The 27,630-nt window shown below is 50.8% G+C and overlaps 2 protein-coding genes across 2 annotated transcripts; both read right to left on the reverse strand.

Annotated features, from left to right (window-relative positions):
- Positions 1 to 9,030: 9,030 nt before the first annotated feature.
- RCHY1 (ring finger and CHY zinc finger domain containing 1) lies at positions 9,031 to 14,053 on the reverse strand. Its single transcript, XM_068403528.1, has 9 exons — positions 13,953 to 14,053; positions 13,751 to 13,870; positions 13,526 to 13,641; positions 13,354 to 13,432; positions 12,020 to 12,064; positions 11,857 to 11,915; positions 10,627 to 10,653; positions 10,252 to 10,372; positions 9,031 to 9,264 (listed from the first exon to the last, which is right to left on the reverse strand). The coding sequence occupies exons 1-9, from the start codon at positions 14,016 to 14,018 to the stop codon at positions 9,136 to 9,138; spliced, it is 762 nt and encodes a 253-aa protein (XP_068259629.1). The 5' UTR covers positions 14,019 to 14,053; the 3' UTR covers positions 9,031 to 9,135.
- Positions 14,054 to 15,043: 990 nt separating this feature from the next.
- Positions 15,044 to 27,367, reverse strand: CDKL2 (cyclin dependent kinase like 2). The gene is made up of 13 exons (XM_068402947.1): positions 27,146 to 27,367; positions 23,495 to 23,689; positions 22,909 to 23,087; positions 22,287 to 22,399; positions 21,980 to 22,119; positions 21,191 to 21,279; positions 20,620 to 20,746; positions 19,478 to 19,752; positions 18,917 to 19,007; positions 17,994 to 18,105; positions 17,588 to 17,694; positions 16,791 to 16,880; positions 15,044 to 16,006 (listed from the first exon to the last, which is right to left on the reverse strand). The coding sequence occupies exons 1-12, from the start codon at positions 27,311 to 27,313 to the stop codon at positions 16,821 to 16,823; spliced, it is 1,656 nt and encodes a 551-aa protein (XP_068259048.1). The 5' UTR covers positions 27,314 to 27,367; the 3' UTR covers positions 15,044 to 16,006; positions 16,791 to 16,820.
- Between the last annotated feature and the right edge of the window lie 263 nt (positions 27,368 to 27,630).

Genomic DNA, 27,630 nt, shown 5'->3' on the forward strand with positions numbered 1-27,630 from the left:
TAGAGAGATAGATTTAGGCCACCTCAGCTAAGGAAAACCATGAACTACGCAAAAAAAAACCCCTCACCAAGTAAAAAAAAACCCTTGCCCTTCTACTCTCAAAACAAATAGGACGGCGTGGTGCTGCTGAAACCGTGCAGAAAAGGCTCTCCCTCACCCCTGCCAGCAAGAGGTTGCCCATCGGGGAGTCCAACCGCTTTAAAACCCCACCTGAGCTCCAGCTCCATATTGTCCAGCGACAGCAAAAAGCAGACATTAATAAAAAAAAACACCCCAAACTTATTAAAAAAAAATCACTCACTTTGCTCAAACGCTGCTGTGAAAATAAGTGAGGGAATAAAGGGAGAGGAGAAGGCATCACCCTCACTTAAAAATAATCCCTAGGGGAATAAATTCCTTTTTCACAAAGGAGAAAAGAAATTGGGTGTCATCTTCTGCAGGACACTGGGAGTTCAGGGGAGGTTCAGGTTGGACATTAGGAAGCATTTCTTCTCAGAAAGGGTCTTTAGCCATTGGAAGGGGCTGCCCAGGGAGGTGGTGGAGTCACCATCTCTGGAGGTGTTTAAGAAAAGCCTGGACACGGCACTTAGTGCCATGGTCTAGTTGCCATGGTGGTGTCAGGGCAATGGTTGGACTCGATGAGCCCAGAGGGCTCTTCCAACCTGACTGATTCTGGGATTCTGTATTTAGCATCCCGGCGGTGGTGCAGAGGGCTGACCTGCACCATCCTGGTGTGGGCAGAGTTGGGGGTGTCTTGGCATCTGTCTCTGTGGCTTTTATCCACTGCCAGGTTTCACCCAGTGACACTGTGGAGCTTTATGGGGTGTATCCTGCGGTACGTGGCCCCCCAATCCCTGCCCCAGCTGGTTTTGGCCCCAAGCTGGGAGTCAGGCTCAGCTTCCCTCACCCCTTCCACCATAAGGAAGATGCTCTGGGTTATGGAGCTGGTACCACAGCACATACCCCAGCCTGCTCTTTTGGGCTCCATATCACAATCAATGAGGTTGGAAGAGCCCTCAGGGCTCATCGAGTCCAACCATTGCCCTGACACCACCATGGCAACTAGACCAGGGCACTAAGTACCATGTCCTGTCTTTTCTTAAACACCTCCAGAGATGGTGACTCCACCACCTCCCTGGGCAGCCCCTTCCAATGTCTAATGACCCTTTCTGAGAAGAAAGAATAATGAGCTAGGGGTTATTTCAGCTCCCCCCAGAGCTCTTCCCCAAGGCACACTGGCCACTCCGCTGTAACTCAACCCCATCACCGCTTGCCTGCCCAGAAATACGCACTCCAACGTGGCTGCTGCTGGATTCAGGGGCTTCGGGGATACCAGGAGAAGATGCTGTGCAGGCAGATCCAATCTGGGGCTAAGACCTCCCCAAAGGGCTTCCCTGGGTGACCACCCCCCACATACACCAGCATTTGTATTTCATTTATTCATAACGCATCGACCCTGCACCACAGATAACGTGTTTGTGTCTGCAGCAAGGGCAAAGGCAGCCGAAAAAATAACAGACATGCCATAAAAATAACATCTTTCTTTTTTCCTTCTCTTTTTTAAAAAAGAATGAGGAAAACTCTCTACCACAAACTTTATTTTCAAAAGTAGCAACCCCCTTGTTGTCCCCCCGCAAAGGCTTCCCACCTCCCCCTGCCTTGGGCTCAAATTCATCTCAGAGGTATTTTATTTATATAGGAAAAATAGTTCCCATAGCTCCATGCCGTGGGGAATGACGTGATGCCCTTTCCAGGCTCCCTCTGGCCTCACTAATCTGGTCCATTTGGCTTATTTGTGAATATGCTAATGTCTCATCAACATGTCATCTTCTCAGAGTCTTGGTGGGATTAATGGAGTAAGTATTAATGACATAGTAGCAGAGATAGCTCTTGGTTGCAGCCTGCAGGAGCAATAATGCTCGTTAGCTGAAGTAATTACCCCCCAGGGGAGAGCACGAGGCACGCAGCAGCTCAGACCATGAAGGCATCACCTTGTCCTCACACCACGTGTTCCTACAGCTCCAGCCTCCAAGAGGTGACTTCCCACCGCAAACCCCCTGGAAGGGTTGCAACCCAAGGACCAAACATCACCCAGTTTGTTGCCGTCGCCCGTTCAGCGCACGCCACTGGGTTGCTGTCATCTTCGGGTGCCACTTCTCAGGCAGCTCAGGGAAACCCCCTCCTTCGGCTCCCGCAACTCCCAACCACGTCCCATAAAGCAACTTGGCCTTCAGCCCATCCAACTCGTCTTCCTGGATGCTACAGAAAGATGCCTGTGTTTTTATATTTAGCCCTTTATTTTATTTATCAGCCTCAGGTGCCCAACACAAGCTCAGACCCAGCTGGGGAGGTCTTCTGCTCCCCCTTGCCCCAGCACACCCAGGGGCAGGGTGAAGGTCTGAGCTTTGGTGAGCAAACAGCAGCTCTGCCTGGGTCACGGGACACAGCCAAGAGCCATCAGCCTCTGGTGGGACTTTACCCTTGGGTAAGCAACCTCCCAAGGGCATGCTGGAGCCCACTCACTGTCCTGCCACCTCCACCCCTCCCAAAAGCCACCACCTACAAACAGCCAGGAGCTCCAGGTGTTTAATTTCTTACTCTGTTTTGCCAACAAAGCTACTTGCAAGCACAACCAGAAAAACAAGCACTGAAGGCCGAACCACTTCTCACAAGCCTTCAGACAACCCATTATTTTGCAGTTATTTCACAGATTTAGAAAGGGGTTTTTTTCCCCCCCCCCACAGAGCACCCAGACTTCTCCCACCCACCCTGTCCCATCTGCATTATAGGGATCTGGACTTGCCACTCCTTCAGCCCTGAGGGACTCCTGTCCTCAAAAGCTGTAGGAGATGAGCAAGGGGAGGAAAGGGGGGGGATGACACAGCACCCCAATGTTCCCCTGAGGCTCTGCTCCAGCACCCACCACCCAGACTGGAGCCAGCTCCTTGCAAGATAGAGGAATGGGTTCAGGTGTCCAAGAGCAGCTATTTCATGGCAGTGTAAAGAGACAAGTTACAAGTCCCACATGCCAACTCCCCCCCAACTCCAACGGGGACCATCAAGGAGAAAAAACAAGGGTATCACCCCATTTCCAGCGTGGAGGTCGCAGCACAGCCCTGGGCTGAGCCAGCCCTGCCTGGAGCTGCAGACACAGATGCTCTGCTCACCCACCAAGCTATAAATAGCACAACGTGACGAGCCTTTCCCTAATTGTGTTCCTTCCAGTTGGAAAGGAAGGACAGATGGTTTCCCTGCAGCCAGGCAGGGGTGCGACATCAGCCTCGGCCCGGAGGAAACCAGCGCTCTCCTGCTGCAGGACAGGGGGTTTTAAGCATGAACAATCAAGGAGGAGCCTGCACAGCTTCAGGGAAGGGTCTTCTCCCACCCACCACGCTGCCCTCATCCCAGGACCACCACGTCCCTCTGGGGCACATCCAAACTCAGTCACAGCACACGGTAGGATGGAGATGGGTGGCACTGTGCCCGCCCAAGGTCAATACCATGTTTCTCCCCTTGACGCCAGCCCACAGCAAGGATGGGAAGCAGCACCAGCTCACCCTTGCAGCCATCACAGGTCTCACTGCCCCACACCCTCCCTGGAGAGGCTGAGCAGACCTGGCTGCTCCATTGAAGCAGAGGGACCAGCTGCACCAGTCACTGGGAGGATGGGACTGAGTGGGGGGACATGGGAACGAAGCCCTGTTCACACAACAGCGCTCTCCTCCCTCCCCAGGAGGTGACCATACCCATCATCCTCTCAGGACCGGGCAGCAGAGCTCAGGGCAGCACTTTCCATCCCACAGAGCAGCTCCTCACCCATCTTTATCCCCTACATTTATCTTCATCACCTCACAAAGCCATTCATTTTTCTGCTGCACAATGCAGCTTGTTTCCCTGGAGTCAAGGGCTTGGTGCCAAGCTAAAGGCAGATGCAGAGGTTCAGCTGGTGGCATCAGGTTCCCCAGCTGCCCCCCTCCCTTTGCAGAGGCCAATACCCAAAGCAGCAGAGCAATAGGTCAAACTCCACCAGATCCCACCCCCAGGATCATTTTCCTTCTCAACCCAATGCAGAAATCCAGCTGGGGAGGGAGCTGCTCTTCCAGAGCTCAGCTCGACTAAAGGTTTTTCTTTCAGCCTCCTCTTGTGGTTGGAACCCAGAATAGGAATATTTGGCTCCCCCTCTACTCTACCCTGGTGAGACCTCACCTGGAGTATTGCGTTCAGTTCTGGGCTCCCCAGTTCAAGAGGGACAGAGATCTACTGGATAGAGTCCAACGGAGGGCTACAAGGATGATGAAGGGACAGGAACACCTGGCTTAGGAGGAAAGGTTAAGAGACCTGGGGCTTTTTATTCTGGAGAGAAGACAGAGGGGATCTAATTAATGTGTATAAATATGAGGGCTGGGTGTCAAGAGGAAAGGGGCAACCTCTTGTCACTTGTGCCCTGCGATAGGACAAGGGGCAATGGATGCAAGCTAGAGCACAGGAAGTTCAACCTCAGCATGAGGAAGAACTTCTTTACTGGATGGGTTACAGAGCACTGGCACAGGCTCCCCAGAGAGGTGGTGGAGTCTCCTTCTCCAGAGACTTTCAAGACCCATCTGGATGCGTTCCTGTGTAACCTGCCCTAGACTGGTCCTGCTCTGGCAGGGGGGTTGGACTCTATCTCCAGAGGTCCCTTCCAACCCCTCACATTCTATGATTCTATGAATATTTCCAGCTGGGATAAAATTAGCTTATCATTCAGCATCAAATCCACTTGGTTGTGGCCCTGACCAGCACAGCTTTACAGCAAGCAACACCCTCAAAGGCTGCTTCGCTAGTGAGTTCTCCAAAGCTGGCTTCCCAGCTGCACCACGATGTTATTCATCAGCTAAATGAGCTGACAGCACTTTTGTAGGAGAAAAAAAACCACCACAAACAGGAAACAATTTGCTGGTAATGAGCAGAACACTCTGGAAACAACAGCTGTGAGACACACAGAAATCCAGCCTTGGCAAGCCACCAGCCCAGGTTTGTCCCCCTGTGCCCCCCAGCAGCAGCACCCACCACCCATACACCCCTCAGCCCCGACTGACCCGCTCCTCCATCACTCATCCCCACAAGGCTGCAACCTCAGCAGCAGCCCTGGAAGAGCATCTCACTTTAAATATCTCCTTCATCAAGTTAATGAGCAAGTTGTTGCATCTGTTTCTCCCCAAGCAGCTGCTCGCAGGGAGCATTGGCCGGCTCTGGCTTTTGTTTTTTTTAATTAAGGCTGAATTGCTGCTTCTGGTTGGACTTTATGATCTTAAACATCCTTTCCAACCAAAATGATTCTATGATTCTATTCTAGCTGCCCCCAGCAGCCCACATGGCCCACCACCACTTCCCCAGGAGATGGTGTGGGCCTCACAGCCTCCATTTCTCCACCCGCCAGCACAAATCCTTAGAGACACATAAAATGCAAGTTACTGCCCATGTCCTCCACCTCCAGCAGCACTCAACATCTCACCACCTTCTGAAGGCAACAGCTACCAGGTGCTAATGAAGCCAGGCTTGGGAGCTAACCTCTAAGTGGCATCACCTGAACTTTGGGCAGCCAAAACCACCATGTCAAGGTGCTGGCAGCAGGGCTGGAGCTGTTTGGGGAGCAGTAGCCTCTGAACAAGACCCAGTGCAGCAGAAGCTATGGTGGTGGGATGAGCTCTGCTGGCACCAGGCACCCAAATTCTGCACACCCAGAGCTGCTGCTTCCTCCTAATTACAAAAGTTCACTGCACAGCCCCATTGCCCGAGCTGGGCATCTCCCTGCAAGACCACAAAGCTCCGAGATGGCAACTCCTCCAGGCTGATACGAGCCCCCCTGGCCCTCAGGGCTTACCTGGGAGCAGGTCTCTGTCCACACAGGGTAGTGAAGGCACCAGGTGACAGCACACATCAGGACGGTGCTCCAAAGCAGTGGGGAGTCTTGCTGTCTGCTTCAATGGAGGAACCACAAGCATCATCCACAAGCAAGAGGAGAGTCCTTCTTACCACCTACAGAACGTTAAAGTCAAGCAGAGATGTCAGCACCATGGAAACAACTCACCAATATTCCCATGGCAGTGAGGAGTCACAGTCCCATAGTCAAACCAGCCCCTTCCCCAGGCCATATCCCCTCAGAGAGACGTGCCCCAGGATGTCCAAGCCCAAACCCCACTCATGCAAGGATGGAGGGAACAGCAAGCAGCCAAGTTGTGCTCCTCCTGCACTTTAACTTCTGAAGACAATGCAGTCTCCCCAGCCTCCTACTTTTTAGTAGCAGCCTAAGGGGGAAACCACCACTTGGTGCCCAGCACAGCCCATAACCCCCCTCAACCTCTCCAAAAAGCACCCCCAAAGGCAGGGAGATACTCCAACACAGCCAAAGAGAGAAGCCTTACCTGCTCCTCCAAAAGCCCTGCTCCCACCCAGGGCAGCCCCAAGGCTATTTATGGGCTCTGGATGAGCTGATGCAGCCCACCTGGCCCCACATGTGCTTCCCCACCATTGGCCTCATCCAAATTGCCACGGAGGGTGGAAAAAAACAGCTGCAACCCAAAGCGCCCACTCTGCTGTGCATGTAGCTACGGCCAACCACGTCCCCTGGACCGTAGTTTGGAAGGGGTAGGACAGTGGGGACAGGTTTGGGGTGGGAGAGCAGAGATCATGGGCTGGGACATGAAGAAATGGGGTTTCAGGAGCTGCTTTGCTCCTGGTGCAGCTTGCTGGGATGACACCAGCTGCCCCAGTGTCATTGTTAGCGGGGGCTCCCCTCCAGCACGGCGCCCGTAAAGTCACCTACTGATAGTCCCCTGATAGTTACCTACTCACTGATAGTTCCTCTGCTGCAGCAGAGGTGGTGTCTGAGCGGCTGCTCAGAGCCAGCCCCAGCACCACAGGCTGCCTGGGCAGGATGGAGACAGCCTCCAGGCCTGATCCCACACCCAAACAGCAAAAATATTTTCCCTTCTATCCCGCTGCCGGCCAAACATGAGCCAGCAGCGTGCCCAGGTGGCCAAGAAGGCCAATGGCATCCTGGTCTAGGGAAGTGATCGTCCCTCTGTACTCTGCACTGGTGAGGCCGCACCTTGAATCCTGTGTCCAGTTCTGGGCCCTGCACTTCAAGAAGGGTGTTGAGGTGTTGGAGCGAGACCAGAGGAGGGCGACCAAGCTGGTGAAGGGTCTGGAGGGTCTGACCTACGAGGAATGGCTGAGGGAGCTGGGGGTGTTTAGCCTGGAGAAGAGGAGGCTCAGAGGTGACCTTAGTGCAGTCTACAACTACCTGAAGGGAGGTTGTAGTGAAGTGGGAGTTGGCCTCTTCTTCCAGGCAACCAGCGCTAGGACAAGAGGACACAGCCTCAAGCTTGGCCAGGGGAGGTTCAGGTTGGACATGAGGAAGCATTTCTTCTCAGCAAGGGTCGTTAGCCATTGGAAGGGGCTGCCCAGGGAGGTGGTGGAGTCACCATGTCTGGAGGTGTTTAAGAAAAGCCTGGACATGGCACTTAGTGCCATGGTCTAGTTGACATGGTGGTATCAGGGCAACGGTTGGACTCGATGACCCCAGAGGGCTCTTCCAACCTCATTGATTCTGGGATTCTGTGGGTTTGGCTCCATCCTCTCCCCCAAGGCCGCTGCGGAGGGCAGGGACAGCCCCCACATCCAGCCCCAGCCCAGCTCAGAGGCACTGGACTTGGTCCAGATCATCCCAGCACTGGGGAGCCCAAACTGGGACCAGTCCCCGCTGTGCTGTGCCCAGCTGAAGACCACCCTCCCCTCATACGCAGAAATACAGGGGCCATTCAGACCATTTTCATCCTAGAGAGCCCGGGGCCACACCTCCAGGCATCTAACCCATTTTTCGGCATTGAATCATAGTTTAAACTCGGCTGGGAGTTTCCAGTGAGCACGTGTGTGAGAGAACAGCACGTTACACATGACGTCAGTTGTTAATACAGACCTTATTTCACATTTATTTATAGCAGTGACAAAAGTGCTTCAGAACAGAGATATTCCAGTAAAGTCAAGCTACAGTAACGCTACCATCCAAGCCCTAGTGTCCCATCTACAGCGGCACTGCCAGATTAAGAAGAAAAGCTGTTGTTCTACAGCAGAACAAGTTAAAACCGAGTAGTTGTAAAGAGTAACTGCGCTTTTTAAATGTATTTTATTTAATTATTGAATGCTATTTGTGTGTTCTGAAATTCTCAGAAACTTTCTGTAGTATTTAGACTGCAAAACACCTCACGTGAAGGAGGGTGGGAAGGTTTGGTAGGGTTTTTTTTTAAAAGCACACCTCCATCCTCTCCCCTGCAATGAAATGAGATACCATTAAAAAAAAACCCCAAACCACAGAAAATTGGTCCCCGCACTACTTGAGTGCCTTGTTACTTCAGGAAACATCTCGGGCTCAGCTGAGGTGGCCCAGCATCAAACCTGACCAGACCAGGGTACGTGCAACCATCAAAGCATCAATCTACGTGTCTGAAACCCTACAACACCTCGGCCTTTGTGTGTGAATAAAGCAAAATGACGAGGAAATGGGTGTAAACGTGCCTGCAGCTGGCGAAGGAACCTGAGAGGAGAGACAGGAGGTCAGATGGGTGGCCGGGGAGAAGGGTGGCCTCATGGCCACAAAACTCTGTGGACATCAGCTTTGTGTAAAAAGGCCCCTCTCAAAGCTACCCATTTTCCTCAACAGCTGCCACCACAGCAGCTCAACCTCCACCTCCTGTTGACAACCTGCAGCTGCCCCAAAACGCCTTCTGCTGCGTCAGCTGCTTGTCACGTCTCATTTTGCATCTCATTAGTTATTCTCCTAGGCTGCCTCTCCTCGGACACGGTGAACAGCTCTTTTTAAAGGGTGCCATTCTCTCCAGGAACGAACCTTCATCGGGCATCACGCTGCTCGATGGGGAATTTCCTGAAGGGCCTGACTGTGCTCCAGGTACTAGGGAGGGGGGTGCAATGAGCAGAACTCCTTTGCACCAGCACTAATTAAATCTTGTAATCATTTCACTGGTGCCATGACAACTTTGAATAAATTTTTACTGACAAGTGTGTTTTGTTTTTTTTAAAATAGTTTCTTCCATGGCAGTGTCTTCCTCGTCCAGCCAAACGCAGGGCGTCTCTTGGTCACTGCTCCCCCAAAGGCAGCCGGCATTTTCCATCCTGGGCAGTGTTGTACGAGTCACAGTTTTTGCACTTCATGCCCAGGAGATGGAACTGCACTGTAGAGCGGGCATTGCAGTCGTTGCAAAGGATCTACCCACCCAGGAAAGAGAGAGAGGGAGGCTTTAGCATCAGCAGGACACTCAACAATATGCTACAACCATGCTTCTAGCAACCACAGAGCTGGTTTGCCATCAGGGGACAAAGCAGAAAGTATTACAGAATCAATGAGGTTGGAAGAGCCCTCTGGGATTATCGAGTCCAACCATTGCCCTGACACCACCATGGCAACTAGACCATGGCACTAAGGACCATGTCCAGGCTTTTCTTAAACCCCTCCAGAGATGGTGACTCCACCACCTCCCTGGGCAGCCCCTTCCAATGGCTAATGACCCTTGCTGAGAAGAAATGCTTCCTAATGTCCAACCTGAACCTCCCCTAAAGGTTCAGGCTGGACCCTTTAAAGGCAGCAGGGCTGATTTAATTTTTCTGTTTGTAACAGCTCAGATCACACCGTATAATCACAGAGAATTTACTTCTGGTATGGCAAGGTGACTCCTTGCCTAAGTCAGGGATAGGCATGCTTTGGCTTCTTCTCTTGGTGTAGGAAACCACCACAGAAACCCTCAAGTGAAAATGAGAGCAGACTAAGAGCAGCCAGGGGCAATGGCCAGCCTGCTGCGCCAGACAGGCAAGCGAGCCTTCTTCTCAAGACAGGCACTGAAGAGGCTTTTCTCCAAACACCCCGACCCCAAGAGTTGGTAGGGTGGCCTGTCTAAACCATAACAGATTCAACTAGAACACGTGATGCAAGACGCTTCCAAAGACCAAGCCATTGCTCTGCTGTGTGATACTACAACACTAAGAGGTTGTGGGCTTGGGGTGGGTGTTTTCTGGCGTGCAGGTGGGGGGTGTGTGCTTTTTTTGTGTGTTTGTAAACCCAGTAAGCCTACACACGATGTTTCTTCATCATTCCCTAACCATCAGGTTGACTGCTGATGCAGGACAAGTTCCTAGTGCCCTCTGCTGCCAGTAAGGCAAAGGTACAGCGCTGCCAAGAGCAGAGACATCATCTCTTACCTCCACCATCATGTTCTGGTACTCTGTGGGCATGGGAGTCTGCGCCACTTCGTCATCCAGCTGACGCCAGTACCTTGACATATCCAAAGCTGAGTGCATGCACAAAGGGCACCTGTAACCTCTGGCAGGGAGGAAAAGTCTAAGTCAGAAGATGGAGTGGGGCCATGAAACAAGCCTACCCAAAAGGACAAGTTTCATATGCCATCAAAGAGAAACACCACGAATCAAAAAGTTCTTGCAAAGTGAACTGGAAATTAAAAGCCCCTTTTCCCTTTGGGAGTTGGCTTTAAGTTGGGTACAGGATTGGCACCACGATCTTTACCTTTTGAGGTAATTGAACTATAACAATATGAAGAGATGGTTAGGAAGACTTACTCCTTTAGCATGTCCTCGTAACACGTCCTGAAAAGAGAACACAAGGAGAGGTTCAGTGAGAAGAATGCAATTACTGACCGGTAACACATTTGGACTGAACAAAGGGAAAAGGCACACAGCTATCCCCAAACCAGAAGTTAAAAAATATCCTGAGTCCAAGTGAGTTGAAAGCTTCCCAGCAAAACCACTGGGTACTGAGGCAAAAATCCAGAGAACAAAGCACGTTGGATTCCATTCTAAGGTCTTCTAACCTCACACGAAGGAACAGAGGCAACGGGGGGGGGAAAACAAGAGAGTCAACGGAGCAACAAATACCTGCGTCTGTAACACAAGACAGAAGCAGAAAGGGGAAATGGAAGGGAAACGTGGTAATTACTCCTCCAAAGGCAGTCAGCACTATATATCCCATCACTAAAATCCCCACAGAGACGGCAGGTTTTGAGGCACAACAGAGCACTCCATTGTCTTGAGGGGCTGTCTTAAGGAAAGTCTCTCCAGCTTCACCAACAAGCTGTCACCCACCTCTTACAACCATTGTGCAACTGCCTTCTGCACCCCGGAGGGACTTCTCTAGGGGGTTCTTGAAATTTAAGTACTAACAGAAGGAAATTCAGCATGGGAAAATTTAGAAGGAACAGTACCCAGGTCCCTCTGCCAAAATTTACTGCGGAAGGAAGACAACCTTTCTAAAGAAAGTATTTCCTGATGAAACTGAGACTATCCCCTACTGTGTGGGTCCTGTAGAAACCAGCTGTACGTAGCTGGTGCAGACTAATCAGGCCTGTAGTGCTGCTGAATAACCACCACAGAATCCCAGAATCAATCGGGTTGGAAGAGCCCTCTGGGATCATCGAGTCCAACCATTGCCCTGACACCACCATGGCAACTAGACCATGGCACTAAGTGCCATGTCCAGGCTTTTCTTAAACCCCTCCAGACATGGTGACTCCACCACCTCCCTGGGCAGCCCCTTCCAATGGCTAATGACCCTTGCTGAGAAGAAATGCTTCCTAATGGCCAACCTGAACCTCCCCTGGCGAAGCTTGAGGCTGTGTCCTCTTGTCCTATCGCTGGTTGCCTGGGAGAAGAGGCCGACTCCCACTGCGCTACAACCTCCCTTCAGGTAGTTGTAGACTGCAATGAGGTCACCTCTGAGCCTCCTCTTCTCCAGGCTAAACCACGCACAAGGCAGCAGCTATCCCCCATTCTCGAGTATCTGCAATGCTTTACCTGTGAAGAAGGTGACCACAGGGCAGAACGTGAGCTCCAACACGAGATGTGTGAATATCCTGTTTCGAGGCGAGTATCAGAAAAAAAAGACAAGAAAATTAATTCAAACACAGTCAAAAATACAGCCACGCACCAATCCAAGAGATGAAAAGAAGCTGCTCACCTCCAAACATATCGGGCAGTCCTGCCTGGAGACATTTTCAATACACTTTGCAAAGATGGAAGAAAAAAAAAGTTATTCTGCTGCACAAATATCTGCGTTTTTCTAAATTCTAAAATTCCTTTAGAATGGTGAGAAAAGATGCATGAAACATTTCAACAGGTTTGAAGTTCTGAGAATGAACAGGTGGTTTAGCATATTAAAAACTAAACAGCTTGAAAGCATACGTAAGAAAAGGGCTCCCAGAACTCCTGCAGTGGCAAGGAGCCTGACTTTTCCTACACCGCAGCAGGAACAGGAGCTCAAACTTACTGTCACATCTAAAATCAACAGCTCCTTTTAAAAGGAGAGAAGGAGACAGAGATGTTTATCTCCTATAGCTTCAATCATGAGTGAAGCCAGCCCAGAAGCACTCTGTGTTGCTCTTAGGTGCACTTAGAATCACAGACTGGTTTGGGTTGGAAGGGACCGTAAAGATCATCCAGTTCCAACCCCCTGCCACGGGCAGGGACACCTTCCACCAGCCCAGGTTGCTCCAAGCCCCATCCAACCTGGCCTTGAACACTGCCAGGGAGGGGACAGCCACAGCTTCTCTGGGCAACCTGGGCCAGGGTCTCACCACCCTCACAGCAAAGAATTTCCTCCTAATATCTAATCTAAATCTCCCCTCTTTCAGTTTAAAACCATTCCCCCTCGTCCTGTCACTCTTTGCCCTTGTAATAAGCCCCTCTCCAGCCTTCCTGTAGCCCCTTCAGGTGCTGGAGGTGCTAGAAGGTCTCCCCGGAGCCTTCTCTTCTCCAGGGAACAGCCCCAACTCTCTCAGCCTGTCTCCATAGCAGAGGTGCTCCAGCCCTCTGATCATCTTCGTGGCCTTCTCTGGACTCGCTCCAACAGCTCCATGTCCTTCTTCTGTTGGGGACCCCAGAGCTGGACGCAGCACTGCAGGGGGGGTCTCACTAGAGCACAGTAAAGGGGCAGAATCCCCTCCCTCGCCCTGCTGGCCACGCTGCTGGGGATGCAGCCCAGGACACCGGTGGCTTTCTGGGCTGCCAGCGCACGTTGCCGGCTCATGGTGAGCTTCTCCTCACCCACCACCCCCAAGTCCTTCTCCTCAGGGCTGCTCTTGATCCATTCTCTGCCCAGCCTGTGTTTGTGCTTGGGCTTGCCCCGACCCACGTGCAGGACCTTGCACTTGGCCTTGTTGAACTTCATGCTGAACCGGGAGAGAACCTGCCGCTCCCCCTGTCCGTGTGGCCCCGGATGGAGCCGGGGCACTTCCAGCTTTCATTTTCACGGTGTTTTTTTTGAAGATCTGGAGTTAACCCGAGTGTTCCTACCTTGTGCTTCCCTTGAAGGCTCAAGCTTAGGCACAAATTGCATTTGGAACAGTGGAAAAAGTCCTCCTTGGGACCAATCCTGCGGAGAAAAGCGTCAGGCCGAGGCCGGTCCCCTCCGTTCCCCCGCACCCCGAGCCGGGGCCGGGGAGCCGGGGGGTCCCCCCTCCCTCACCTGCAGATCCCGCACTCGGCGCAGTGGTACTGCTTCTTGTCGCGGTCGAAGAGGTGGCAGATGCCGCAGTAATACTCGCCGAAGAGGCTGTCGCAGCCCTCGCAGCGCTGCTGGGCCTGCCGCCGCACCGGGGATGCGGGAGAACCGGCCGTGAGCTGCGCGGCCCACCCCCCGCCCTCCCCAACATGGCGGCGCCACCGGCCGCTCCCCCCCCACCGGACCCACCTTCTGGAGCAGGCGGCAGCGGCTGCACTGCACCTCGGCCACACGGAAGCGGTCCAGCCGGTGCCCCTCGGCGCCGTCGTGGCACAGGCGGCAGGCGTACAGCTTCCCGCAGCACGGCGCCTGCGGACGGCACGGGCAGCGGCCCCGTCAGCGCCCGCCCCGGCACCCCGCACCCCCCGCCCCGCCGCCGCCGCCGCCTCACCCGCAGCAGACAGCCGCGCCGGTAGTGCTCGCAGCCCTCCGCCGCCTCCTCCTTGCCCGCCGCCATCGCCGCACCCGATGCACCAGGCCCGGCCTCCCGCCGCTTCCGCCCCGCCGCTTCCGCTTCCGCTTCCGCCCGTACGGCCGGGCCCAGCCGCGGCGGCAGCGCTGTGTAACGGTGCCAGATCAGCATCCCCCGGCCTTAAACCTTTCTTCCCCCCCTCTCCTGTAAAACCGTTTTACCCCCAAAACCCTGCCTTTTCCCCTCCCCTAAACCCTTTCCCCCCCCCATTCCCCCTAAACCTCCTTTTTCCCCCCCCATTCCCCTAAAACCTTTCTTTTTTCCCCCTATTCCCCCCAAACCTTTCCTCCCCATTCCCCCCAAACCTTCCTTTTTCCCCTATTCCCCTAAACTCTACCCTTCTTTCCCCCCATTCCTCTACACCCTTTCTTTTTCCCCCATTCCCCCCAAACCCTCCTTTTTTTCTTTCCTATTCCCTTAAACCTTCCTTTTTTTCTCCCCATTCCCTTACACCCTTTTTTCCCCCATTCCCCCCAAACCTTCCTTTTTTTTCTCCCTATTCCCTTAAACTTTCCTTTTTTCCTCCCCATTCCCCCAAACTTTCCTTTTTTCCTCCCCATTCCCCCAAAACCTTCCTTGTCCCCCCCATTCCCCTAAACCCTTCATTTTTAACCTTTTTCCCCATTCCCCTAAACCCTTTATTTTTTAACCCTTTTCCCCCCCATTCCCCTAAACCCTTCCCTTTCCCCCCCCATTCCCCTAAATCCTTCCCCCTGCCATTCCCTTAAACCTTTTTTTCCCCCCCATTCCCCAGAACCCTTCATTTTTTAACACTTTTCCCCCCTCCATTCCCCTAAACCCTTCATTTTTTAACACTTTTCCCCCCCTCCATTCCCCCAAACCCTTCATTTTTTAACCCTTTCCCCCCTCCATTCCCCTAAACCCCCTCTTCCCCCCAAATAACCAACCCCAAAATCCCATCCGCGGGACAGCAGCCCGCAGCTGGGCAGGGGGAGGTTTCCCCTCCGTGTTTTCCAGGAGCTGTGTGCCACGTCCCACACACCAAGAAATTTGGAACGTGAATACCCTTTTATTTACAAATTTTAACGTACGTGTCAAAACACAGCACACCAAGCTCTACGTGCGATGACACCCGTCCTGTGTCCTGCCAGGGTACATCGAGGGGAAGGGCCACGTTTTGGGGGAAGACGAGCTCCAAAGTTAAGCAAAAATGGTCTCAGTCCTGAGACAAAAGTGACGCCATCCTTCTCTTCCCCTCTTTACCCTCACACACCCCATTCCCCCAGGGGACCTAAAGGACTGATGACTTCAGTGAGTTATGGAACCATTTCACGTGCCACCTGCACCACAGCTCGGTATTTCACACCGATATTCTTCCTTCACCACAAACAGCAGCCAGACGTTCGCCCAGCATGGCCCAGTCCAACACCCCAACAGCAGCTGCCCAAAGGTGGGGACGAAAGCACGGAGAGAAAAGGAACCTAATGCAAGGTCACACACACTGCTGAGCGTCAGCGAGCGTTCCAGCTGGGAACATCTCCACATCTAAACGTTGTATTTCTTGCACAAACATTTTCTGCACTGATGTTTTTGTCGAGGCGAAGGTGCTTTCCAACACAGGTCAGGTGGGCCACCAAAACACGGCAGATCCAGCAGCCATCCGCTCTCTTCGCTGCCCGTTTCAAAAGAAAACCCTCGAGAGGGCAGCAGTTGGCCAGCAGAAAGCCCAGCTCCCTTCACAAGCCTCCACATCACCTTCTGCCCTTGTCACACACCAACAACTACCATTTTTTTCCGAGGAACCTCAGACAAGACCTGGCCCTGGGCCAGAAAGTCAACACTTCAGGAGTGGTTTGGAATGCAAGAAATCCAGCAGCAATGGCAGGGTGAGCTCTGGACCCGAGCCACTTCCCAGGGCAGTCCACCAAGAGAGCAAGGGATCCTCCTCTCCCTGCAGAGACCTCCCAGCTTTAGCACCTGGAAGCCCAGGCAGATTGTTCTGTTTCAGCCGCCTGCAGCAAGAGGAGAAAAGCAGAACGATGTTATGGACAGGCTGACAAAAGCAACGAGGTGGGTCTGAAGACCTTTCCAGAGGACCTTGTCTCCTTCTCTCTTTATTCTCCCCAACTTCTGCTCCCTCTGGAAGGTGCAGTCCTTCTGCCCAGGCCCGGTGAGGAAAGAGGGGTGATTACATGAGTAAAAACCCTCTGTAGTTCTCGCTTTCAAGAGGGTGAGACAGACTCCAACACACACAGCAAACTCCCTGGAAGATGCTGAGTAACAAGAGGTAACAATACCCCAACAGAAAAAAGCAAAACAACAAACAAAACCACACAATTTTTTCTATGAGGTTTTTTTCCACACAGAACAACTCAGAGAACTGCGTGTCTTTCAACGGGCAAGAGGAGAAACTATTAAACCCACATTTAAAAGCTCCTACTGTTGATTTAAAAGCTTCTCTCCACTCCTCACGTGAAGGCAGCCACTTTCCCCTTCTTGTTATTCTATCGTGACTTCAGGAGCTGCTTAATTCCAACACCAACACCCAGCTCCTCAGCTCAGGACAACGATTTACCCACCACAGCCAGCTTCAGTACCCGTAAAGAAGGCTGCGTGCTGCCCTCTGTGAGAAGTCTGTCGTAGCTAGGGGTGAGGAAGTGAAGTGGAAAAGGATTTTCCCACTGCACCTCCCAACTAGGTGAGTGTTCATGAAACGATCCATTTGAAAGACACCACAAGGCTGCACAGCAGAAATTAAAGACACCACAAGACTGCACAGCAGAAATTAAACCTTACCTTTTAGAGGCAGGTGTGACCTCCGTAAGGCTAGTGCTCAACTCTGGGGAAGCCGCCTTCTGATGCCTCAGGCATCGAGGTCCCCGACAGCTGTAAATTAGGAAAGAAAAAGAGAGAGTTAATTTCCAAGTGTAGCATAAATAGAGCGATCAGAAAGCACCTTCTAAGGACATATGCAAAGCCAACACGTAACTTAAAACAAATCTGTTCTTTGATCAAATCTGACTTCAGAAATGCTTCCCCTCCACCCCAATACAGTCTGCCCAATCTCAACCAGAAGCAAGGTACCCAAAGTGACCGCCTATGGAATTACTTACCTCTCAAACAACGTCTCAGTGTTACTCAGGGACTAATTTTTAAGAGACTCGCAAGTTTTCCCTTCTCTCCCTATGCCTGGCTCCTACGCTCTCTCCCTCCCCACTGCACTCAGCCCCTCAAAATCTGACACAGCCAGAACAGTTCTCCTCCAAACACGTGTCCCTCCTGGTCCCTCTTCAACTCTGGTAAATCACCTTACTTCCACCTCGATCCAGCCAGCTGAAATAGCAACAATTCATGTTGTCTGTCTTAGCAGTGAGAATCTAGTATTTAGAGAGACAAACAGAGCCCCATGTTTCACCCGTGACCCTCCTCTTTTCCCCCAGCATAAGGCCTCGGGTCCTTTTACTCTGGCAGTTAAGAAACCAAGGCAAGTTCTTCTGCTAAGAGTCACACTGGAAATTTGTGGCTCACTCTGTTCAGAAAGTCCCAAACCAAACACACACAGAGCAGCACAAACTATTTTATTGCTGTGTTACCTGCTGTGAGGCCAGACTTGGGCTGTGAAGGTCGATAGCAGCAAGGGAGGGGACACGGGACTCTGAAACCGTTTTATTTTCCTTTTTCAGAAATCTGGGATGCCACACTGCAAAACACAACCAATGCATAGCACAGTAAGGGAGCAAGGACTGGCTGTTGTAACGCACGCTGCTTCCTGCCACTTATTTCGTATCCAGGTTTTATTTAGAGGACGTAGAATCCCAGAATCCCAGAATCAATCAGGTTGGAAGAGCCCTCTGGGATCATCGAGTCCAACCATTGCCCTGACACCACCATGTCAACTAGGCCATGGCACTAAGTGCCATGTCCAGGCTTTTCTTAAACCCCTCCAGAGATGGTGACTCCGCCACCTCCCTGGGCAGCCCTTGACATCAAAGCTCATACCTTCCACTCCTCTCAGTTCAGGAAGATGATTTAATTCGGGCAAACGCACGTCTGTCTTGGAGAATTCCCATTTTTTCCTATTTGCCTGAAGGATGTTTTTTTCATTAGTAACCTGTAATCAACGGCATAAACACCAGCTTATGAAAACATAGAAAAACAAAACTGTTTTCAAGCTTAAAAATCACAGAATCACAGAATCAACCAGGTTGGAAGAGCCCTCTGGGATCATCGAGTCCAACCATTGCCCTGACACCACCATGGCAACTAGACCATGGCACTAAGTGCCATGTCCAGGCTTTTCTTAAACACATCCAGAGATGGTGACTCCACCACCTCCCTGGGCAGCCCCTGCCAATGGCTAATGACCCTTGCTGAGAAGAAATGCTTCCTAATGTCCAACCTGAACCTCCCCTGGTGAAGCTTGAGGCTGTGTCCTCTTGTCCTATCACTAGTTGCCCGGGAGAAGAGGCTGACTCCCACTTCACTACAACCTCCCTTCAGGTAGTTGTAGACTGCAATAAGGTCACCTCTGAGCCTCCTCTTCTCCAGGCTAAACAACCCTGTCATGACTAAATAAGGCCCTGACCACATTAAATCTCAATCCTCAATTCTGCTCCAGTAGCGCAGCACACACGGTCTGCTTTCCCTGGCCAGGCAGGAGGCCACGGGTATATCCCAAGCCTCACAGATACCCTGTGTTGCACTGCTCCCTTCAGTTAAAATTGCCCTCTGATGCAAAACAGGTTACATGTAAGGTAACTATTAGCAAAGGATAACTGATCACAGGAAAAAAGGGGTAAAGAAAATAATATTTCTAGTTGGGAGTTATGGTGAAGGCGGCAACAGATGGGATTCTTGACAATAAAACACTTGAGTTCAGAGTTTATTTTTGCTTTGCCAAAGGGGAAAGACAGACAACTTACTGGTGTCAAGCTGACGCTGTAATGGCCCGCTGGAGAATGCTTCCGTTGCGTTAGAAATGGGCTCAAGTATTTTTTACTCTTTTCATCAACTCTGCAATCAAAAACGCCCCAAACTTTGTATTAACTGGGGTAACACGGTGAACATAAAACCAACAAACACAAGACATGCAGAAGCATTGGCATTAAATGCTTAGAAAGAAGGAGCATGGGGAGAATATCCTTCGTGAGCTCAGTTAACAGAGAAGTTTGGTCCAAAGGACAAGCCGTGAGCCAAAGAAAGGCCGGTGTCACTGCAGCTGGCAAACCTGCTGTTCAGGAGAGCTTTGCCAAGCGCAGGGACACGGGGACCCTGTGCCTCCACGGGCACGCACAGCTGCTCGAGGTGGAGCTGGGCTTTCCGACCCACGTGCAGTCCTCCACCCAAGAGCTGTTCCTAGCTGTGTCCTGTCCCAAACCCACGTCTTGCGCTCCCACACCATCACCCCGCACCTCTATCAGGACATCACAGCTCCTCAGCAACACGGATGGTGGACACAAGCTCTTCTAGCTCTGCTCCCATACCTGTAATTAAGATTCCCAGGCACAGGACCCATCCCAATGGCAGTGGGAGAAAAGTTCTGGTTGATGGGAGGGATAACTATGCCTGCATTCTTGGCATAGTCCAAGCTGCTGCTGGAATCCTTTAGGCTGGTTGGAGGGGTTGTTTTAAACGGGCTGATGGCACTGTCGTAGAGGGAGGTCAGGTGGGAGGACCGGTCTGCTTTCTCTGCATCAGCTTTAGAGCGCTTCGCCTTCAACAGCTTCGCATCTCTGCTCTTTGGGTCAATGCTGAAATCCTGTTTGGGAAGATAAGCATCGTCTTTCTCTCACAGTCGTGTTTAAAAAGTAGCTTAGAGCAGCCCATGCATGGAAAAAAAAGTCAAAAGCCTAAACCTGCATGATTCTGCAAGGATCTGATGGAGATGGAATTGTTTTTAGTAGGAAACCTCTGTTTTCCATCAAACAGGAGGAGATTGTCAGGGTTCCAGCACTCTCTGTAAGTAAGTCACCTTAGAAAGGGATCAGAAAAGATGAAGAACGGTTGTATCCTGTGTCACTTCCAAAGAAATGAAATAAGAACTGAGCACAACGTCACCTCCAAGTCACTCTGAAGCCTCTACTCCTTAGTAGCTGATGGAAAGCAAACCATGTAATTTTGGAGACAGGGCTCTGGCACAGGCAAAGAGCAGCACACCAGCGTGTTTTTGTGATTCAACACATGCTGTTTCTCCCTTCAGCTCCATATTTGCCAGTAACTGCATCACGAGGCAGTTTACCTGTGAGGGACTGGCCAAACAGCCACTTGCAGACTGCCAAGCTAAGCGCCGAGCAACCTTGTAGCAAACAGCTAGAATCAAGGCACAGAACCCCTACACCCAATAGCCTGCACGCTCTACTGCACCGAGCATCAGAGCTGGGGGGTACGGGCCTCAAGTACGGCCTTGAATCAGGTGACAAGGTCTTCAGCGCTGTTCAGACTCACAGTGGCCTCCAAAGGGGAGCTTCCCTGGCACGTCACACTTACCTAGTCTTTTTTAAAAGACTAAAATGCACAATTAGGCTTATATTTTTGCTACGAACTTAAATTGATCCACGTACCTACACAGTGATTTTAAAACATGAAAAAAAAAGAACACAGGTTTGGAAAACAAAGATGGACCAACCTGGACATCAAGCATTTTTCTTTCTTCTAAAACATCATCTTTGTCCCTTTTGCTGATTTTTGACTTTTTTTGTAGCTGATGGTCTCTGGCATCTTTCTGAATCTTTAATTTAAGCTCCTGAGCAAATCTACATTCCATATAAAAGGGGGAAAAAAAAAGGGCTTCTGTTAATCTCAATATCATCTTTTTAACGAGAAGCCAGCCAAATAGGATGTATCCATTGAAATAAAATCTTACAAGCACACTCTTCTCACACTGCAGCAATACAGGTGTTTGTATCCCATTCTGGTGTAGCTGCAGACACGAGTATGGTGTAAGGCTACACTACCCAATACGGTGTTACACGGGGTGCACACGCTGAGGAGTTAACGTCACGACAAGGTAACGAGGCAAACGTGCCGCTGCAGCGCGTTCCCTTTCAGCTGTTCTATCTCCAGGAAGGCTAAAACCAAACAAACCCCAAGACATTCAGCACCCGTCAGCTCTGCAGACCCAGCACACAACCTTCAACCACAACTGCTTAACCTCCTTCTAAAATTAGCCTGCTTTGAGCACGAAATGAACTGTTTACCTTTCAGCAAATCCATCCTTGGTAAAGAAGTCGCACTGCAAGAGTTCAGCGCAGGACGGTCTTTTGTCTGGGTCAATCTGCAAACACTGCTGTCAAATCAACGTGAACATTAGAAGGCAAACACGTTAGAAATGAAACAAAGGCTTTAGCATTTCTGAGAGAAGTCAAGAAAAAAGCTGCAAAACTCCCCCTTCTGCTGTACTGAGATACAAGAGACACCACTCCCAAAAAAGTGTAATGTTTGCTGGCTGCTTCTGTTCCAATCGCTAATGCTCACGACTCCCTGCACGGGGAATACCTGTCGTACAAATAGATCACTCTGCTCTCTGCAAACACTATATCCACACAGCTCTGCTAGCAACTAAGAAATATGGGGCTGTGGATTATCTCCAAAGCACCCACGTAGGTAGCAGACGAGGGGCAAAGCTTGTTGGGAGACCTTTCAAAAGATGAAATAAGGCAGTCAGGTGTATGGTGGATGCTTTCAACACACAAGCCCATCTTCACCTTTCAAATTGCCTCAGAAAACTTAATCACAGGGCACTATATGCTACAAATCCTCCCTGGAGGATATGCAGTGACCACTTTGGCTCTGGAGAGGAGTGGCTCAGCCTCCCCTGTCACCCAGGACGGTAGCTGTCCTCACTAAGCTACCAACCCAAGCAGTTTCTCGTTGGAGGGGTAGTTGAGACAAAGCCAGTTGAACAGCCCCAGCCCTTTCTCTAGGCTGTATTCAGCTCTCCAAGGCCAAGGAGAAGTAAACAGAGTAGTAAAGGATCTGTTAAGTACCTTGGCTAAATCTAGCACTGCAGCAGAGAGCTTGGGATATCGTTTGTCCAGAGATTCGGCCTCCTTCACTTCAGGCAACCTCATGCCAGCAAAAAGGGGATTTTTATAGAATAACTCTTGGTGTCTTGGAATTAAATTACCTGGAATCACACAAACAAAGCACCCACATGGCAGAAATAGTACACGCTCTCAGAAACAGTTCAGCACACACCACAGTCCTTCTCCCTGCACTCTACTCCCCCCGTCAAAATCTACTAGACCCCTTCATTACTAAGCAGGCACTAGGAGCCCAACAGGCTGCTCTTACCCAGGCACTTGGTGATATGGTAGAGCTGGTCAATGTCTGAATCTCCAGGGAAGAGGGGCTCTCCTGTAAGCATTTCTGTTATCAGAGAGCCAATAGCCCACACGTCCACAGCCCTGGAAAAAAAAAGCCAACACCCCAGCTCAGCATGGCTTCATTCGGCTCTTTGACCTAAAGGCTGAGCCAGGCCAGTGCACAGTTTAAGTTCTGACCTGGTTTTGTGGCACTGAGCATCCCAGTAAGAAAAATCTCATTCATCCCACCTCCTCCCTCCTGAAACGTCTTGTCTGGAGTTGTTTGGAGGGACTTTCCTGCCTTCCCTCCATGGCTCCAACCACACAGCAGGGAGGTCTGTCACAGCCTCCCCCAATACTAGCCTCGGCAACTGAAAAGCTTCTATAGAACAACAGACTAGGAGTGCTGAGGGCTCTCCTCACCTTATGAGCCAGGAAAGCCAGGAAAGAGAAGAGGAAGGCTTAAACCTTCACAAGGGAATAACCAGGGAATGCTGAACAGCGTCCCTTTAACCTGTTTGCCGAGCAATAGTTCCCTGCCTCCCCAAAAACCACAGCATCCCCCTCCACATTCCCCACAACCCTTCCACAGCCTCACATGCCGGGCTTACTTGCCATACTTGATGTCTCCCACCAGCAGCTCTGGAGCTCTGTACCATCGGGTTGCCACATAGTCTGTGTAAGCTTCCCCAGAAGCCGCTAAGGTACGAGCAAATCCAAAGTCACACAGTTTCACAACTCCCGACTGGGAAACCAGTATGTTCTCTGGCTTAATATCCCGATGTATTATCTACATGAAGAAAAGCAAGTGAAGACAAATAAATTCCCAATTTCTACATAGTAAATTGACTGGCTCACCAAAAATGGTAGCGTTCTCACATCCAGGCAGAAAATTCCCCAGGCATGAGAAACATAGAGAGTCTGTAAAAGACAGCTACGTGCACAGAATCCCAGAATCAACCAGGTTGGAAGAGCCCTCTGGGATCATCGAGTCCAACCATTGCCCTGACACCACCCTGTCAACTAGACCATGGCACTTGACCACGAGTTTAGAAGCTGTAAGTATTGCTTCTGCCCTGCCTCTTCCTTTTCAGGCAAAGCTTTATTTCTCTAAGTTTTAATATATATCAAAAATATACCCTTCTGTACCTATTCATTCAAGGTTAAGTGCAGAGCTGACTCCTTGTGCATACTTACATTGTGACTGTGACAAAACGTTATTCCTCTCACAATCTGAAACAAGTATTTCCGAACCCTGCTGTAGTCCAGGCCATCTGGGAACGCCTCGAGGTCATCCAGCACTGTGTGATCCACAAATTCAAACACCAGGTACCAACGTTTCTTCTTTTTGTACACTTCCAGCAGGTTCACAAGATTCTCGTGCCTGAGTTGCTGTTATAAAACAAGAAATATTTTGTGAGAGCTTGACAGCATGTAATGGGTAAACTATGACCAGATACTGTTAACTGAAACCCAGCTGGTGCACTGCCCTGGAATGCACTGCTCGTCATGGCACTCACATTCATTTATTGTTAAAATCAGCTGACTGATATTTCACAATATGTTTTATTTTGCCAGTTTCCTTTTTAACATTATCTGGAGGATTTCCACCACCTCATATATTCAGACACCTGTTTTGTAACCTAAAAATAAACAAAACACTGACTAAGGACATTTCTTCTTAATGGGATGCTCAAAATATACTGTTCTGCTGGTGGAAAATCTCACGTGTTCTGCTTCTCACAATACTCTCCTCACATAAGAGGTGACACTAACTCATGCCCTGATCTTGACAAGCTTTAAAGCTTATGTACCACGTGAGAGAAATCCTGAGGAAGTCAAAAAGAATTCCAGAGGAGCACAGAATCACAGAAGCACAGAATGGTTAAGGGTTGGAAGGGACCTCTGGAGATCATCTAGTCCAACCCCTGCCAAAGCAGGGTCACCCAGAGCACATTGCACAGGGTTGCATCCAGATGGGTTTTGAGTATCTCCAGAGAAGGAGACTCCCCACCCTCCCTGGGCAGCCTGTGCCAGTGCTCTGCCACCCTCACAGTAAAGAAGTTCCTCCTCATATTCAGATGGAACTTCCCATGTTTCAGCTTGTGCCCTTATCCTGTCACTGGGCACCACTGAGAACAGTCTGGTCCCCTCCTCTTGACACCCACCCCTAAGGTATCTGTAAGTGTTGATAAGATCCCCTCTCAGTCTGCTCTTCTCCAAGCTGAACAGACCCAGCTCTCTCAGCCTCTCCTCATAAGAGAGATGCTCCAGTCCTCTGATGATCTTTGTAGCCCTACGCTGGACTCTCTCCAGTAATTCCTTGTCTTTCTTGAACTGGGGGGCCCAGAACTGCACACAGTACTCCAGATGTGGCCTCACCAGGGCCGTGTAGAGGGGCAGGATAACCTCCCTTGACCTGTTGGCCACACTCTTCCTAATGCACCCCAGGACACCATTGGCCTTCCTGGCCACAAGGGCACGTTGCTGGCTCATGGTGAAGTTCTTGTCCACCAGAACACCCAGGTCCTTCTCTGCAGAGCTGCTCTCCAGTAGATCAGCCCCCAACCTGTACCGGTGCATGGGGTTATTCCTCCCAAGGTGCAGGACTCTACACTTGCCTTTGTTGAACTTCTTGTGGTTAACACGTGAGAGACAGCAGGCACCTAACAGCATCTCCCACAAAGACTTGCCATGGCAAAGAAAAACCCAGAGGTGCCCAAGCTAGCAGGAAAGCAAGCAGGGCAGTTTGTACTGGGAAGCAGCTGTATTTTCTAGTTATTTTGTTGTCACATTCTGACCAGCCAGGAATCCACCTCCACTCTGTTACACATTTGTAACGCTTTATCACACACCACTTGAACAAACCAGACCGTGCTACAATGCGCAGTTATTTATTAGCTCGGAGCCTCGCAGGGAAATACCATGGGAGGCTGCCTGAAGGCAGCACCATGGCCCAGGGGTAGCGACCAAGATGCAAAAGGACTGCAGAGGACAGGGACTTGTAGCAGAAACGCTCTGCCAGTGCAATTTCTAATTGATCATAATTAGAAAAAAGCTCTTTTTTCAAGAATAATTTCTTCCCAGCACAGAACACCTGAAGAGGTTTTGCTGTTTTCAGCCACAAATAAATTTATGCCCAAACTCTAGAAGAGGAGAAAAAAAAAATTAGGTTCACAGGGAGCATGTAAGTGAAGAAGCCACAAAAAGATGAAATCTTTAGGTATTTATTTTCACTGTGAGAGGCCACATTTATTGAGCCACATATGGAAATGTTCCTAGGTTCCCATTTACCCAGGAAAACAAGTTAATTCCCAACACACCTGGGAGGCGGTACATGCTTTGACTCAGTAAGTAAGAGAGCGTGGCCAGGAGATCACGTACGATCCAGACTCACACAGATCTGCTTTAAAGGAGAGCAAAGCCAAGAGAGGGAGCAGAAAGAGCATATGACAAACCACTGAACAGCACACACACAAACCCCTCTTTATCTAAAGCTCCTGGGTATCTTCCCAGACTATCTACAGCCCATGAAGAGAAGAACCTTCAACAACTGACCCACACAATGATCCTGCACCACATAACACTGCTGATAAAAAGCCAACAGGTTGAACTATGACTGGATGTTTAAGGTGAGTATAAAGCACCCACAATTGATACTGGACAAACCATGCACTCAAACAGCAGAGGACATTATGCCAGCTGGCTTTGGCCCAGGAGCTAGCCATTGATTGATAAGGTTCAGGGAATTTGATACTTGTCCTCCTCCAGCCTCTCGCTGGCAGTACAAGCCTGCCAGGAAAGTGCCATTAATAAAACACAATAAACCAAATGAAAATAAACCAAAACAAACTAAACCAAAACAAACACAATAAACCAAAAGAAACAAAATAAACCAAAACAAACTAAACCAAACAAACACAATAAACCAAAACAAATAAAATAAACCAAAACAAAATAAACCAAGCCAAACAAAAACCAAACAAAAACTTTCCCTGCTGAATACAGGCACACAAACAGACTAGGTTCCAATCAAGTCAGGTTTAGCCAGGCAAATCCAGAACAGCACCCTGCCAAAGGGAAAAGCAGCTCTGCAAGGTTGTAACTCAATGGCTAAATGGATCCATCACCGCTTGGCTGCTCATGGACATACAAACAGGGCCCCATCAAGTCTCCTTTGGTTTGGACATAGTTATACTTTGTAAACTGTGGTCAGAAGCAACTGTGTTTCCTTTTCAAAACTGACCCAATGGCTTAAATTTACACCGATCCTACAACTTCACTAGACAAACACCACTCCTTAAAGGACTATCAAGGAGTCTCAAGAGACAGCTTCCTCCCAAGAACCCATCAACTCCCTACAGGTAGATCTCATCCACATCCCTCAGTTCTAAACAACTAGCACTTTTACTGCAAGGAAAACTCAGACCACAGAGCTGAAGGTTACTGCTCTGCTTGAAGAAGACATTTGTCTTCACAAGCTATTTAAACACCTCAGTAGGATTCAAAATACGCCGTGAAGAGGCACCCGGAGCGTGGCACAGGCTGGACCCGCACACCGCTGGCTCTCCCTCCCCAGGGAGAACCCAGAGAATCATAGAATAGAATAACACAATCATGCTGGGCTGCATCGTCCCAGGGCAGGTTGCTAGAGTAATAACTACAGGAGCTTCAAAATAAAAAGGTCACGCTCTGTACGAACCACCTGGGCGCGGCGGACGTTGTACTGCGACATAAACATCTCCCAGCTGAACGAGCAGCTACGGATTTAAACACAGAGCCACCAAAAAGCCATCGGTTTGGTCCGAATTTGCTGGAAAACGCAGGCCCCGCAGCCCCCCCGCTCACCTTCAGCAGCTTGATCTCCCTCACGGCGATCTTCCTCACCGCCGCGTCGTCCTCGCTTTCCAGGAACTTCTTGACGGCGACGATCTGCCCGCTCTCCTTGTTCCTGCACTTGGTCACCACCCCGTAGCTGCCTTCTCCCACGAGGCCCAGCACCTGGTACTTCTCCATGGCCGGTGGAACGGACCGAGGCCTCAGGCCTCGCTGAGGGACGGCGGCGGGGCGGGGCCTAGCGCGCCGTAAAGCAGGGCGACAGCCCGCCGTAAAGCGCGGCCGCCGCGCGCGGGCCACCTGTCGCAAGAGAAGGCGGGAGACCGTGAGGGGAGGCGGGCGGCCGTGAGGGGAGGGAGGCGGCCGTGAGGGGAGGCGGGCGGCCGTGAGGGGAGGAAGGGGGGCGGCCGCAACCGGCGGTACCGGGGAGCGGCCGGCAGCCCCGCCGCAGCGGAGGAAGGAGGGTGGGCCGGCCCGGCCGCCGTGAGGGAGGCGGG

This window comes from Nyctibius grandis, chromosome 6 (genome assembly GCF_013368605.1).
Source record: "Nyctibius grandis isolate bNycGra1 chromosome 6, bNycGra1.pri, whole genome shotgun sequence".
Classification (NCBI taxonomy): domain Eukaryota; kingdom Metazoa; phylum Chordata; class Aves; order Nyctibiiformes; family Nyctibiidae; genus Nyctibius; species Nyctibius grandis.

What these genes read in the sequence shown, in the direction of transcription:
- RCHY1 (XM_068403528.1), bottom strand. Translation starts at nt 14,018, where the DNA reads ATGGCGGCGGGCAAGGAGGAGGCGGCGGAGGGCTGCGAGCACTACCGG. An exon ending in ACTGCCCGATATGTTTGGAG is followed by an intron (nt 11,916 to 12,019) that starts GTGAGCAGCTTC and finishes GCCTCGAAACAG; the next exon opens with GATATTCACACATCTCGTGT. An exon ending in TACGAGGACATGCTAAAGGA is followed by an intron (nt 10,373 to 10,626) that starts GTAAGTCTTCCT and finishes CCTCCCTGCCAG; the next exon opens with AGGTTACAGGTGCCCTTTGT.
- CDKL2 (XM_068402947.1), bottom strand. Translation starts at nt 27,313, where the DNA reads ATGGAGAAGTACCAGGTGCTGGGCCTCGTGGGAGAAGGCAGCTACGGG. An exon ending in CGTTTTGTCACAGTCACAAT is followed by an intron (nt 23,088 to 23,494) that starts GTAAGTATGCAC and finishes TTCTTCATGTAG; the next exon opens with ATAATACATCGGGATATTAA. An exon ending in AAGGATGGATTTGCTGAAAG is followed by an intron (nt 20,747 to 21,190) that starts GTAAACAGTTCA and finishes TATGGAATGTAG; the next exon opens with ATTTGCTCAGGAGCTTAAAT.